General features: G+C 45.1%; 1 protein-coding gene across 8 annotated transcripts in view; it reads left to right on the top strand.

Moving 5' to 3' along the window:
* STS (steroid sulfatase) overlaps positions 1-15,847 on the top strand; it is a 172,133-nt gene that overhangs the window by 72,092 nt on the left and 84,194 nt on the right. For all 8 annotated transcript variants that reach the window (XM_060086655.1, XM_060086657.1, XM_060086662.1 and 5 more), the window contains 3 exons: positions 11,669-11,809; positions 15,043-15,164; positions 15,258-15,380. In XM_060086655.1, the coding sequence (XP_059942638.1) occupies positions 11,669-11,809; positions 15,043-15,164; positions 15,258-15,380 (386 nt within the window). The remainder of the gene's footprint in view (positions 1-11,668; positions 11,810-15,042; positions 15,165-15,257; positions 15,381-15,847) is intronic.

Here is a 15,847-nt window from a genome sequence, read left to right as displayed (position 1 = left end):
AACTATACTCCAATAAAAAAAAAATTAAATGACATTTTATCAAAGCTCCATGATGTCATATATCTTCCGGGTAGCATGAGAACATGATTCAATATTTGCTCACGAAAATTACGAATTATTACGTGCAGAGTATTTGAATTGCTAATCTTCCTTTGTCTTAGAAGGGAACCTTTAGTTGTAGACATCTGGCTACGAGATATTCAGCTACTTAGACTGAAAATAAGGCATCAGCAGCAACTAAAATTTCTTTTGTAAATTTGGCAAGACACTAAAGTGTTAACTTTTATCAAACATTTCTAGTCATAGACGTTTCAATGTATGAATACAAGGTGATGTGTATGTGTATGTGTGTAACCTATTTATGAACTGAGATACGTATTTTGGCATACTACTGGTCACTATATATATGTATATAGTATGTATTTGTCATCCTATATAGGTATGTATATAGTATATAGTATATATAGTATGTGCATATATGTATTTAGTGTACCAAAAGTGCATTTTTGTTTTTCAGTTATTTCAGAATTCAGTGAGAAGTTATTATACGATGAAGAAGAGTGTTCCTTTGAGTTGTTCATAAATGAAGAATCTTCTAATCAGGGCAAAGATAGCACTATACAGCTCAGAGTGATCAAACGTGTTATGAACAGGTGTATTATATAATTTCAAAATCTCTAGGTGTTCACAAATTTTAACCCTGCACACAGCCAAAAAAGGGAACTTTCTAACAGTGGTCAGAAGACCAGGGCGAGAGTTAATAGTGGTTCATGATTTGGTGTCTCATTTTCTATATTTGGTCTTTTAAAACTAATTACCGGGGCTTTCCTGGTGGCGCAGTGGTTGGGAGTCCGCCTGCCGATGCAGGGGACGCGGGTTCGTGCCCCGGTCCGGGAGGATCCCACGTGCCGCAGAGCGGCTGGGCCCGTGAGCCGTGGCCGCTGAGCCTGCGCGTCCGGAGCCTGTGCTCCGCGACGGGAGAGGCCACAACAGTGAAAGGCTCCCGTAACGCAAAAAAAAAAAAAAAAAAAAAAAAAAAAAACAACTAATTACCATCCACAGACAAATGGATAAACAAAATGTGCTCTATCCATGCAACAGAATCTGATTCAGCCTTAAAAAGCGAGGACATCGTGACAGACACTACAACACAGATGAACCTTGACATTGTGGTCAGTGACATAAGTCAGATGCAGAAGGACAAATACTGTGTGATTCCACTGGTGAGAGGCACCCACAGTCATCAGATTCCTAGAGACAGAAAGGAGAATGCTGGGTGCCAGGGGCTGGGGGAGAAGACAATGAGGGGCTGTTTAACAGGGACAGAATTTCCGTTTTGCAAGATGAAGGGTTCTGGAGATGGGGAGGGGGCGATCGTTTTCAACAAGATGAACGTACTTAGTGCCCCTGAAATGTACCCTTAAAAATGGTTAAGAGGGTAAATTTCGTTATGTGGATTTTATCACACTCAAAAATAATTTTCAACTTACCCAGTGCGTCATGAATAGTCAAATAACGCCACCGTGTATAAAAGGAAATAGAATCCTCCCTGCCTGCACACGTGGCCCTGGCCCCCTTCCTAGGCGGTCCCTACAGCCCGCTCTTAGCTGGACAGTTCTCCTCACCTTTGTCTCGGAATGGATTTGGCGTCCCACAGAGCTGGGCTGTGACCCCCGCCCCATCATTCACTGGCTACATGTCCTCCAGCAGATAATGTCCCCGCTCAGCCTCACTTTGCTCATCTGTAAAATGGGCACGGTAACAGCCTGCGACGTTGGTTGTTAGAAGTAGGTAGCAATCTGTATAAAACGGGCAGCTCCAGGCTAACAGTTTGATGCCATGTGAGGCGTGTGAGTTGTTTTTGTTGCTTTTTGCCATGGCTATCTCATTCTGAAGCCTTCTGCTCTTGCTCTTGCAACTGGGGCTGAATTTGTATGTTTCTGCTCCTCTGAACTCCAGCAGCAGACGCTCCCTTTCAGCTGCCTTGCCTGGTTGGGTCTTTAAGCCATGGCAGGACCATTGGTACCTTTGTGTGAGAAATTCCCCAGCTTCTGGACTGGGCTGGCAGGGATCTCATCTCATGACACACGCAGTCACATCTGTGCCCTTAAATCAGCCAGAGCCCAGGCAGGGCACCTGCCTTTTCTGTTTCTCTATCTCAAGGGGAACCCTCTGCCTTTGCCGAGGTACCCAGTGCAGGTTGAGGCAGCCAGAGATTGACCCTGACAGTCAGCGGTGGGGGAAATGCTTTTCAGGAGCTCAAACAGGATGGGTTGTCACATGCTTTTCAGACTCTGGTTTTTACAGTTTTCATGGACTATTTTGCTTTGTGATGATGCTCTCAGAGTCTGTCCCTCTGGTATCTAATTGGAAAACAACGTACAGTCATTTCCAGGCAGACGTAGAGAAGAACCATCAGCTGTGGGCACAGAAACAGGGTGGGGTTTTAGACATGCCGGGAGCCCTTTTATTGTATGGGAACGGAGACCTACACAGACAGGGCGACATCATGGGCGTGGCGGGGGCAGGGTCCCATCTGGGTTCCTTGCTTGCTTCCCTCCCTCCTGCGTCTTGCTGCATCAACTGGACTGCGGAGCAAGGGAAGAAGTGACTGAGAGCCCTGAGAGTCTTCAAACATCCAGAACTGACCGTCTCCCCAACCGTTCGGAAGATTTCAAATGTCAACAGAGCGGTTGGGCGAGGCTTACTTTTTTAAAGGTACCTTTCTTTATTAATACTCAGTACAGTTCCTTTAACTGTACTGGGTGTACTTGAGCCTGCTGAAAAAGTCACAGACCAGCGTACCAGCCAGGGTTGCGCAGTCAATGAAAACCGGGGTTCGCTAAATAAATAAGACGTGAATATTTATATTAGAAAAAACACAAGCAATCTGAATAGGTATTTAAATCTATAGAAAGAGCTGTTTAAACACATATTCAGTTGGGGGTTTTGCTGCCCTGATGTCAGACTGTTTTTCTTCAGGAATTGAAAATGGGACATTTATTAAATAAGACTTTGTTAACCAAATTTCATTGATGATACATAGCTTGGGTTGAACAAAAATGGCATTTCTTCTAAACAAAGTGTGGTTTGCAATGTAGGTTTTTCTCTGTTTCCAATAAGTCTTTTCCACATCAAGCAAATAGATTGGGGACATTTTGATTGCTGTGGTAAAGTATCCATCACGTACGTGCAGTGTTAATATTCTTTTAATGAACAAATTTAATGTAATTACATCTCTAGTTATGAAAATGTTCTTTTGTCTCTCCGCTTCATAATAATTCTGTTTTAGGAATAGCTGCATTCTCAAAAAAGTTTTTTTTCTTGCTTTTTTGCCAAATTAAGGTTGTTGAGAAAAATAATATAGTTTTTTCAGGGGGGACATTACGCTGTTTTTCAGAAGTTAATGTGCTATACTCTTAATATCTTGGAGCACTTTTATTTAACTTTTAATTACTTTTATCAACTAACTCTTTGAACAGTTTGAAACATCGTTAGAAACACTTTGTACTAATCCGTGTTTGTGGGGAAAAAATAAATTCTGGTTACCTCAGACAATAATAATTCAAATGCAGTGGGATTGTAAGCGGCTATTGAGAAACATAAAATTTGAAACATTGTTTATTGGACTAGGTGGTATTTCTCACATTAGCCTTAGTGATATCTACCCCAGACACATTTTGGACCTATAACTAATGATACACGGTCCCAGTGAGCAAACCAAAACCATTTGGCAATTCAGAAATTAATGTAGATATTAATAATTATTAGTGGACTTTTTCCCTATTGGATTTCAATTAAAAAGTTTTACACATAAACTAACCCTCTCACTGAACAACACAGAAAATTGGAATGCTTTATTTTTTTTTTCCAAAGAGCACACATATGTACAATGGGTCCTTACTACAGCAACATCCTGGCATGGAGAGGATTCAGCATCTTAAACCCCAAATGTTTTCTCCTTTATTGTGTTCTTTGACAGCTAACGGGCCCTGTCTGTTTCCAGACAGCAAAGTTGACGTCCCATTCACTGCCCTGTCTTTCTGACACTTCCTGTCCAGTTAGTTACCAAGGTCTACTGATTGCATCTCAACGCAGTTCTGTTCTCCTCTGCTGCCTGTCCCCACCTACTCTGGGTACCAACATCTTTGTAGGGCCGTGGCCTTTATCTTCATGTCCACTCCAGCCTGTGCCAATCCATCCACCACAGAGCAGCAGAATGACCATCTCAGTGGAAATCAAACCTGCCTGTCACCCCCTAATTAAAATCTTCACTGTCTCTCCATCACTTCTGGATAAAAATGAATGTCCTTCATGTGCTGACAGTGTCTTCCATGTCTGACCCCTGCTCTTTCTTAGACTTTTCTCTACCCTATAGTGAGAGATCTGCGTGGAAAAACAAAAACAGCATCCAGGGCACACAGTCATAGGAGTACTGTGCATTCAGCTGTTGACACAAGCATAGAAAAAAGAAAAACCTGGAGAGAAACACAGGACCTGAGTGGTTCTCTGAATAGTTGGTTTGTATGTTTTATCTTGTGTACACTTAGAATATAAGTAAATACAGAATGAAGAGAAATTTATTTGAAAATAAATCATATTTGATTTTTGTGTACAGTAAAATCATAGTAGCCCGAAGTAGGTCTCTGAGTAGCTGGATTTTGGGCTGAAACTTACTTAAGATTCACACAGAGTCTGAGTTTCACACCATTTAATCTCTTTCACGCATGTCTGCCATAAGAACATTTATTCCTCTTCTGGTATCTTCAACTTTCAATTGTAAAACAAAAATTCATTTTTCACATTGTGGGTGAGCTGAGCCATGTGTCTTTACTTTTTATTTCATTGATTTTTGCTTTGGGAGTGAGCTTGGTCTTTTTTTCATTAACTTTCATTGGAGTATAGTTGCTTTACAGAGTTGTGTTAGTTTCTGCTGTACAGCAAAATGAATCAGTCATACATACACCTATAGCCCCTCTTTTTTTAGATTCTTTTCCCATGGAGCCCATGACAGAGTATTGAGTGGAGATCCTTGTGCTATACAGTAGGTCCTTATTAGTTATTTCTTTTATATATAGTAGTGTATATATGTCAATCCCAATCTCCCAATTCATCCCACCCCTCCCCCTTTCCCCCTTGGTATCCATGCATTTGTTTTCTGCATCTGTGATCTATTTCTGCTTTGCAAATAAGTTCATTGGTACCATTTTTCTAGACTCCACCTATAAGCAATATTATACAGTATTTGTCTTTATCTTTCTGACTTACTTCACTCTGTATGACAGTCTCTAGGTCCATCCATGTCACTGCAAATGGCATTATTTCATTCCTTTTTATGGCTGAGTAATATTCCATTCTATATATGTACCACATCTTCTTTATCCATTCCTCTGTCAGTGGACATTTAGGCTGCTTCCTTGTCCTGGCTATTGTAGATAGTGCTGCAATGAACATTAGGGTGCATGCATCCTTTTGAATTATGGTTTTCTCCAGATATATGCCCAAGAGTGGGATTGCTGGGTCATATGGTAGCTCTATTTTTAGTTTTTTAAGGAACCTCCATACTGTTCTCCATAGTGGCTTTACCAGTTTACATTCCCACCAACAGTGTAGGAAGGTTCCCTTTTCTCCACACCCTCTCCAGCATTTACTGTTTGTAGATTTTTTGATGAGGGCCATTCTGACCAGTGTGAGGTGATACCTCATTGTAGTTTTGATTTGCATTTCTCTAATAATTAGTGATGTTGAGCATCTTTTCATGTGCCTCTTGACCATCCATATGTCTTCTTTGGAGAAATGTCTGTTTAGGTCTTCTGCTCATTGTCTGATTGGGTTGTTTGTGTTTTATTTTGATATTGAGCTGCATGAGCTGTTCGTGTATTTTGGAGATTGATCCCTTGTCAGTTGCTTTGTTTGCAAATATTTTCTCCCATTCTGAGGGATGTCTTTTTGTTTTATTTATGGTCTCCTTTGCTGTGCAAAAGCTTAAGTTTCATTAGGTCCCATTTGTTTATTTTTGTTTTTATTTTCATTACGCTAGGAGATGGATCAAAAAGGCTCTTGCTGTGATTTATGTCAAAGAGTGTTCTGCCTATGTTTTCCTCTAAGAGTTTCATAGTATCTGGCCTTATGTTTAAGTCTTTAATCCATTTGGAGTTTATTTTTGTATATGGTGTTAGGGAGTGTTCTAATTTCATTCTTTTACATGTAGCTGTCCCGTTTTCCCAGCACCACTTATTGAAGAGAGTGTCTTTTCTCCCTTGTATATTCTTGCCTCCTTTGTCTTAGATTAGGTGACCATAAGTTCATGGGTTTATCTCTGGGCTTTCTATCCTGTTCCATTGATCTATATTTCTGATTTTGTGCCAGTACCATACTGTCTTGATGACTGTGTAGCTTTGTAGTATAGTCTGAAGTCAGGGAGCCTGATTCCTCCAGCTCCATTCTTCTCTCTCAAGATTGCTTTGGCTATTCGGGGTCTTTTGTGTTTCCATACAAATTGTAAAATTTTTTGTTCTAGTTCTGTAAAACATGCCATTGGTAATTGGATAGGGATTGCATTGAATCTGTAGATTGCTTTGGGTAGTATAGTCATTTTCACAATATTGAGTCTTCCAGTCCGGGAGCATGGTATATCTCTCCATCTGTTTGTGTCATCTTTGATTTCTTTCATCAGTATCTTATAGTTTTCTGAGTACAGGTCTTTTGCCTCCTTAGGTAGGTTTATTCCTAGGTATTTTATTGTTTTTGATGAGATGGTGAATGGGATTGTTTCCTTAGTCTCTCTTTCTGATCTTTCATTGTTAGTGTATAGGAATGCAAGAGATTTCTGTGTATTAATTTTGTGTCCTGCAACTTTACCAAGTTCTTTGATGAGCTCTAGGAGTTTTCTGGTGGCATCTTTAGGATTTTCTATGTAGAGCATCATGTCATCTGCACACAGTGACAGTTGTACGTCTTCTGTTCCAGTTTGGATTCCGTTTCTTCCTTTTTCTTCTCTGATTGACATGGCTAGGACTTCCAAAACATTAAATAAATGTTGAGCCATGTATCTTTAAATTACTTCTATAAATTCCTCCTACTCATTAATAATGAAACATCTTCTTAAAATACATTCAGCAGGACCTTCTGAGCTACCAGTATGGGAAGGTTTTTTCAGGTCCTCATCAGCACAGCTGAACTTCCCATCTTAAGCTACTGCACTTTGTATTAGTTATCTACTGCTGTGTAACCAACAGCCCCCAAGCTTGGCAGCTTAAAGTGACACACATTTGTTATCTCGCCATCTCAATGGGTCAGGAACCCAGGCACAGCTTAGCTGGCTCCTCTCCTTGGATCAAGGTACCAGCCGGGATGGTGGTCTCATCCACTGGTTCAACAGAGGCAAGCTCTGTTTCCAGGCTCAGTAAGATCCTTGTGGGCAGGGTTCGGTTCCTTGTAGGCTGGTGGCATGAGAGTCTCATGTCCTTGCTGGCTCTTGGCTGGAGGCCTTCCTCAGTTCCTCGTCATGGGGGTCTCTCCAATGTGGCAACTCAGCTAATCAAAATCCAGCAAGAAGTAGAGTCTGCTGGAAAGAAAGAGGTCATAGTCGTTTGCAGCCTCATCACAGAAGCGATGTCACATCACTGTTTTCATCTTCTGTTAGTCAGGACCAAGTTGCAAAGTCCAGCCACACTCATGGGGAGGGGATTATGCAAGATGTGAGTACCAGGAGGGGTGTCATCCGGCCATCTTTTAGTTGGTCTCCCACATCTTCATTTAAAGCTGTGTGACTGGGCCTCCCTGGTGGCGCAGTGGTTAAGAGTCCGCCTGCCGATGCAGGGGATGCGGGTTCGTGCCCCAGTCTGGGAGGATCCCATATGCCGTGGAGCGGCTGGGCCCGTGAGCCATGGCCGCTGGGCCTGCGCGTCCGGAGCCTGTGCTCCGCAACGGGAGAGGCCACAACAGTGAGAGGCCCACATACCGCAAAAAGAAAAAAAAAAAAAAAAAAAAAAAAACTGTGTGACTGTACTTAGAGTCTACACAAAATTATAATAATGCTGCTGATAACTGCAGCTAACAAGTACTGACACTTATGAGCCCCTGACTGAATCATAGTGCTAAGTATATCATGTTATCCTCACAATAATCCCCATTTTACAGAAAAAAAATGATGACAAAGAGGCTAAGTAAATGTCCTGTGGTTTCACCACTATGAAGCAGGGGAACCAGGATTGAAACTCATCTGCAGAAGCCACATCTGTCACTTATTTTAGTGGGTTCTGTACCCATGGAATACCTCATTTGGCCACCTGGAGCCTTGCAGGATGATTCTGTGTCTCATTCAGCCATGAAACCATCACAAGACCATCGTGGTGTCTTTTAGCCAATTTTTACCTCATAAGCATTTGTGGAAACGGATTTGGTTGAATTGTCAGTGAATGGCTTTTAGCTGCAAAGGTATCAAAAGACAAAAATACTCCTAACAAGTTACATTTATCTAGTACTTTATCATTTTGCAAACCCTTTATTTCTTTTTCTTTTTCTTAGAAGGAGGGGAAGGGGATATTCTTTTTTTTTACAGCTCAGTTGAGGTATAATTGACAAATAAAATTGCGTATATTTAAATATGGTGATCTGATATACCTATACGTTATGAAGTGATTACCACTGTCAAGTTTGTTAACCCATTGGTCACCTCACACAGTTAAGACTTTTTTTTATGGATAGAATGCTTAAGATCTACTGTCTAAGCAGATTTCAAGTATACAATACAATGTTATTAATTATAGTTACCTTGCTGCACATTACTTCCCAGAACTTATTCATCTTAAAACTGGAAGCTTATACCCTTTGAGCAATATCTCCCCATTTCTTCTGTGCCACCGCCCCCCGTCTGCCCGGGGCAACCACAGTTATACTCTCTGTTTCCATGAGTTCAACTTTCTTTTTTTTAGATTCTACATATGAGTGAGATCATGTGGTCTGTGTGCTTTTTTTTTTTTACATCTTTATTGGAGTATAATTGCTTTACAATGGTGTGTTAGTTTCTGCTTTATAACAAAGCGAATCAGTTATACATATACATAGGTCCCCATATCTCTTCCCTCCTGCGTCTCCCTCCCTCCCACCCTCCCTGTTGTGTGCTTCTGTTATTGGCTTATTTCCTTTAGGATAACGTCCTCCAGGTTCATCCATATTGTCACAAGTGGCAGGATTTCTTTCTTTTCAAGGCTGAGTCACTTCCCATTATATCACGTTGTCTTTATCCCTTCATCCGTGCGTGGACACTGAGGTTGTCTCTGTATGTTGACTATTGTGAATAATGCTGCAACGACCGAACATGGGAGTGTGGGGATCCTGATTTCATGGAGACCCTTTCTTTCCATCTTTTTATGGGAGGTGGGCTCTGTGTCATCAGCTGAAAGTTCTCTGCACTGAAAAAAAAAAACAAACAGGCGTTTGGTTGACTGCCTGACCGCAGAGATGGCATCTTGGTGAAATGTGGATGAGTCATCCACGCAAGGAGGTGATGCTCACGACGCAGGCCTCGTAGCGGCTGGCCTGAGCTGATACGAGACCCTTGAGTCTCTCCATTCTGCCCTCATGTCTCTATTCCCCGACAAAGACAGGCCACCAGAGAGAGCACGGGGGAGGCAGTCAGGAATGAGAGAGTGAGCTCTAGAAGAGCACGTTGAATGGTCACATTTCCCTGGTTCGTTATCTTTACACAAAGGGCGCCGAGTTTGCCTTTGTGAAAAGATTCTTGAGAGGCAGAGAGGTGAGAGGGGAGACTGAAAGTAGGTCAAGAGAGAAAGGTATGGCTCCAAGTTATCCACTCCCTGGGGGTGAGGATGCTTTGATCTGGACTCAGAAAGGCAACTGGCAAGACGACTGTTTGTAGAGCAGAACTTGTGATGAAAAGGCGCGGTGGGGAGAGACGTTCCACGTGGACCAGAGACAGAGAAGTCACAGGTGAGGCAAGGCCAGAAGGAATGCTCGGAACCTGAGGTCCTCTTTGAAGAGCCTCCTTGAGCTTGTTGCCCACGTGCCCAGGAACGCAAGGGCTTCTGTGACCGACGGGGACACGTGATGGCTGAGGCACGTGATCTGTTAGCATTGAAGATGTACTCGTGGATGCAGAGGAGAAAGTCAGTTGGTCAGATGGGCTGGAGCTTCCGAATCCCTGCACAGAAGCCAAGCTGCCCGCCTATGACAGCCAAGGGAGTGAGTCGTCACTGTGTACATACAGGAGCGAAGGTTTCGCCGATGATTTTACAGGTGATGAAGAGGGTGATGGGCCGGCGGTGACTCGGTGGCTCTGCACTGGGGGTGACTTTATGCCCCCGGGGCCATGAGGCAGCGTCAGGAGACTTCTTGGTGTCACAAGTCAGGGTGGGAGGGTGCGCTGCAGGCATCGAGCGAGTGGGTCCAGGGGTCCTGGCACAGCACGGCTCCCATGACAGAGAATCGTCCCGTTCCAAGTGGGCTCCAGGGATGAGGGCCTGCACATCTTTGGGGGCTGGGGTGTCTTTCCACATCCCACTCTAGGTGAGGGTCAGTGTTAACGGAGAACAAGGCAGTGCAGTGAAAGAAGAGGACCACGTGAGGGTGGCTGGGTTGGCGTCCAGGTGTCCTCTGGAAGCAGCACCTGTGTTGTTTGCTCCGACGAGACTCTCATGGGATTTCTGCTGCACGTGGCCATCATGCCTCCTGTGGAGCCCCACAGCTCCCGTGGGGTTTGCATGTCCCAGGCCTCTTCCCGCCCTCGATGAGTTCCTGATGCCGCAGGTTCTGCTGAGGTTTCCTCTCGTTTCCCTAAGTCGTGAGTTCTCTCGAGGTGAGCAATAGCTCAGGTGTGTGCATCCCTCGGTCTGGCCCCTGGTTCTGGCCCCGCGGACGTTTAACCCCACCCAAGGGGATAGGCCTGAGGATGCTTCTGCCCCCAGCTGCTCAGATGCGGGCAGGTTGTGTCCCTCTCCTGATGTTCACTTGGCAGTTCCTACGGGCGTCAGAGCGGGAGTTTCAGGTGTGCATCCACCCCCAAAGTCCTCCAGCCCGTTGTTCTCAAAAGGGGTGAAATGCCGGGGCAGGGGGGTGAGTGTGCGTTGGGATGACGGCCATAGAAGGTGGATGGATTCCCCCCCCACTGCGTTTGCTGCCACCTACCGGCACCCAGAGCCGCCCCAGGCTGTGAACCTTCTCTTCCTTGAGCTTGGAAAGGTTTGCATCACGCCCAAGTCGATGTGTTTCCCTTTGAAAAGCCGCTACGCCGATACTCGTGGCTAGTTTTAGAAAGGATTTGACATGACAATTGGATTGTCCTGAAATGCCTAGGTTTTTTTCAGTGCAGAGAACTTTCAGCTGACGACACAGAGCCCGCCTTCCATAAAGAGATAATTGTGTTTTCATTTTTCTAGACAGAGCCTATGTGTTGGTTTGGGGTAAAAAGGAGAGGTCACTGCTCTCCAGGGAGAAAGAAGTGTTTGTTTGGGAAACAGACACACAGGACAGAGAGGATGCAGTTCTTCGCTGCGTGATGTCTTAGATGCTTTGCAGCCCATGTCGTCGGGGGTGGCCGGGTTGACAGAACGTCCTCTACTGGGAGGAGGGGGAGGGTCGCAGAGAAGGAGGATGGTCCGCCTCAGGCCAGCATCCTTCATGTCTCTCTTCCCCTTGCCCTTTGCAGGACGATGAGGACGCTTTTGCTTCTGCTGCTGTTCATCTATGAGGCCCGGAGCCATGCGGTGTCAATGCCTAACTTCGTCCTGCTGATGGCCGACGACCTTGGCATTGGAGATCCTGGCTGCTATGGAAACAAGACCCTCAGGTAGGGTGACGTGTAAACACAGGCTGCCTTCCTGTGACGGGCAATGCACATTCACAGAGCACAGGCCACGGGGACGCGCTCAAAGCCCCCCAACGGCACACTTCCCTGTGCGACTTTACGTAGACACACACAGGCGTTAATAGGCAGGTGTGATGACTTATCTATACGTAGACACACACAGGCGTTAATAGGCAGGTGTGATGACTTATTTATTCGAGTCACTGTTGGATGAACTCAGAAGGCTCACGGGGAAGGTATTCATCACAATTCTTTCTTCCTCGCCCCTAGTCCGTGGCTTTTTTCCCATCATCATGTTTCCCTCCCTTTGGTTTGCCTCTTCTGTTTTGTCTTCTGTTTTCGGCCTCTGGCTCTGTTCCCATTGGGAGCCAATCCATCCCCCCTTGTCAACCACTCGCTGTCACCTCTGTACCGTCCTTCTGCCTCTGGGCCAGGCTGTGCTGGATTCTCAGGCAGACACACCAGCCGGGGACAGATGTCCTGGGGACACGTGTCACGTTTGATGATGTCAGAACTTTTCAAGGGCTAGGGGTGATGACAGTGGTAGGGAAAACACAGTGGGAACCAGACTCGGACAGAGGAGGGTGTTTTGTTCCCCAGCCCCCCGGTGTAGGGCTCTTGGGTTTAGAATTAGTCGGGCAGGGTGCAGTGGAATATTGGCCTTGGGGTTGCACTTTCTCTATATGATCACGGGGAAATGTTGACATAACTGTGGTTCTATGGAGAGCTTCATCTCACACGTGATCAGCACAAACAAAATGAAAGGAGAGGGTGAGTTTCACCAGAATTTTCTCGTAAAAGCTACAGATAATTATCTGAAGCTCAGAGGGACGTGCCGCTGAGTGCCACGGGGTCTGATTTGTGTTCACACCACTCGCTCTGGGTCCTCCTCTTCTGTACAAACGTGTGACCGTATGACCGTGCGTCTCAGGACGTCTGTTTCATCATTATGTGGCACAGCAAACAAAAATGAAGTAAATTACGCTTCTGAGGAGGACCCAGCCTTCAAGATGCAGCCGAATGTGATGTCACTTCCAACCTGATTCTGTGTGTCAGATGTCACGTGTTATTTTTTAAATGTATGCTGACCTATGATGTTTGTTAGATTTTGTTTAAAGCACGTGCAAGGATAAGATCTGCACTCAGTGTTCTCTTAAAATTTTAATTGACCACATACGTTTCCTTCCCCACCTTTTGCTTCATTTTGTGAAAAGTTTAGATCTCACTGTTAGACATTTCAGACACGAACCTTGTTAGTAATTTAATTTTTCTTATCGAGGTCACAATTTTTTTTTCATTTTAAGTATCATTTTAAAATACCATATGATATTAGTATTAGATATAATATTAGATATGATATTCCTAAACTTTAGTGAGATACTAGATAACTGTTCCTACTAAGGTGTCTTAATTAAAAAATCACAGTCAAGCCTTTAAGGTTCAGTGTCTGCCAATTATCCAAAAGAAGAAAAAGGGCTATAAAATCCTAAGTAAGCATTCATATCAATAATACCCTAAATCTGCCTTGTCCTCCATATTAGCATCCAGTTCTTTTTTTTTTTTAATTGAAGTATAGTTGATGACAATGTTGTGTTTCAGGTGTACAGCACAGTGATTCAGTTTTATATCAATATATATGTATATATTTATATATATATACTTACTTATATGTATATATTTATACATACATTTATATATGTAGATATTCTTTTTTCCGATTCTTTTCCATTTTCCATTATAGTTTATTACAAGATAAAGAATATAGTTCCCTGTGCCCTACACTAAATCCTTGTTGTTTATCTGTTTTATATGTACTAGTCTGTATCTGCTAATCCCAAACTCCCAATTTATCCCTTCCTCCCCAGTTCTTTCTGAAGGACATTTTTCATTTTACGTTTTATAATATCACCCCCCAAAATAGTCAAATTTTTCAGTGGCCGATCTAGGCACTAGGGAGATGAAGTCAAATATACAGACAGCCTCAGTGTTCTCAGCATCTTGTAATTTAAGGCCAGAGCAAAGTGAAAGTGTTGAGAATTAAAGGCATAAGTTAAACTAGTAGATAGCAGAGCAGCCTGACATTACAGTGCAATGCCGTGACCTTCCCCTTCGAGCTCTGCATTGTTACAGGACTAGCCTATGGGCGCTGGACCAGGGAAGCAGTGGCGTCACAACGGAACAAGATACGTGCCCCACGCCACAGGCAGCAGTCTTGGAGGGGAGTGCCGTTAGCCACTCCGTCCCTTTACAGGGAGGAAGCTGCCGTGATGGGGGATAGGGACTGACATCCTACAGATGGAACAGGCCTCTCCCACAGGACAAGGAGGCCATGGCAGGGTGGGGGGAGTCCCATCTATGCTCAGAACTGAAGTATAGAAGATGAGCAGCCTGGCAGAGAGGCAGGCGCTGGGGTTCCCACTGGAGGATAAGGGATCGTCCCTCAGTGTGGACCCAGACCTGAAGGAACTTCCCCTCTGAATGCCTAGGAAGTCTGGCATGATTTCCTAAGGTGATGGACCACACAAGTCCTGGATAAAAGGTGGCAGGATGGCTTGTCCTGCAAAAGGCGTCATCCTAGAAGTCAGCCCATAAATGAGTGTTTCTTTAGCGGAAAAAAAAAAAAGACACCCAGAGGGTGTGCGTGTCTCCTGGCATGTCGTGTTTCCATGTTGCCGTGTCCCTTTTCCCTGGAGTCTGTGACCCCTTTGTTACTGATCCCTGGTAAATGCATCTGGAGCCCATCGTCCCTTTCCCTGGATGGTGCCGTCACCCCGTTCTCCCTGGGGCCCTGTGGAAATTCGGCAGAGCCTGGTGAGAACTGGTTAGGAGTTTCTCTTTGGCTGTGGTTGGGAAGGAAGAGTCAGGCTGATCCCAGAGCTTTCTCGTTTGGGGCACGGAGGTAACTGGTGGGGGGGCAGAGGTGACAGAGGACGGAGACCTTGCCCCTTGCCCCTCCCGCTTCTCACAGCAGCCCCTTGTCAGGACTTGGCTTCTCTCCTAAATCAGCAGCTCAGAGCCGCCAGGGGGGCACGGGTGGGCCCCTGGAGAGGGCAGACCTGGATGATTTCATCCGCAGTGTGGTTCGGTTGTCACTGTGAGTCTCAGTGCTGTGTCCCCTTCCTTCCCTGGATAAGTGACAAGCGACTCACTGTACAAAGCCAGAGAGAAAGCTTTCTTTTCAGGGTCGCAAGGAATGACCTGAGTCTTTATTCCAGGACTCCCAATATCGACCGCTTGGCCAGAGAGGGAGTGAAGCTCACGCAGCATCTGGCAGCATCGCCCCTGTGCACACCCAGCAGGGCGGCCTTCATGACGGGCCGGTATCCCATCCGCTCAGGTACCCAACCTCCTGGTTCCGTCGCTGCGGCCCTGGGCCACCTCCCAGTCCTAAGGCTTCCCCTGTCCTAATGGTGGGTTTCTCCTGGCTTAGGAATGGCGTCTCGGTCCCAAGTGGGAGTTTTCGTCTTCTCAGCCTCTTCCGGAGGACTTCCCCACAGTGAGATTACATTCGCAAAGCTCCTGAAGAATCAAGGCTATTCCACAGCTCTGATAGGTATGGGCGGCTGGGGGCGGGGGCGGCGAGGACCTGGGTGAGTGGGAAAGTGGGGAGGGCATGAGAGCAGCCTTCTTGAAGATGAACTGACTGATAGAGTTTGCACAACTGTAAATACGGAAGGAATTATTTCAATGCTAAATTCAAACACCATGTGTCTGTATGTGCTATTTGAATGTGTAGATGTGTGTCCTTATTTATGTATGTATGTGTATGTGTGGATGGATGGATGGATGGATGGGCAGTGGATGGGTAATGGATGGATAAATGGTGGATGAATGGATGGGTGGATGGATGCATGGATGGATGGATGCATGGATGATGGATGGACATATGGATGGATGGATGGATGGATGGTGGATGGGTGGATGGATGGATGGATGGATGGACAGATGGATGGGTGGATGGATGGGTGGATGGTTGGATGGGTGGGTGGATGGATGGATGGATGGATGGATGGATGGATG

Source organism: Mesoplodon densirostris, chromosome X (assembly GCF_025265405.1).
Source record: "Mesoplodon densirostris isolate mMesDen1 chromosome X, mMesDen1 primary haplotype, whole genome shotgun sequence".
Lineage (NCBI taxonomy): Eukaryota > Metazoa > Chordata > Mammalia > Artiodactyla > Ziphiidae > Mesoplodon > Mesoplodon densirostris.
The sequence above is the reverse complement of the archived record's forward strand: the minus strand, read 5'-3'. Positions and strand labels throughout refer to the sequence as shown.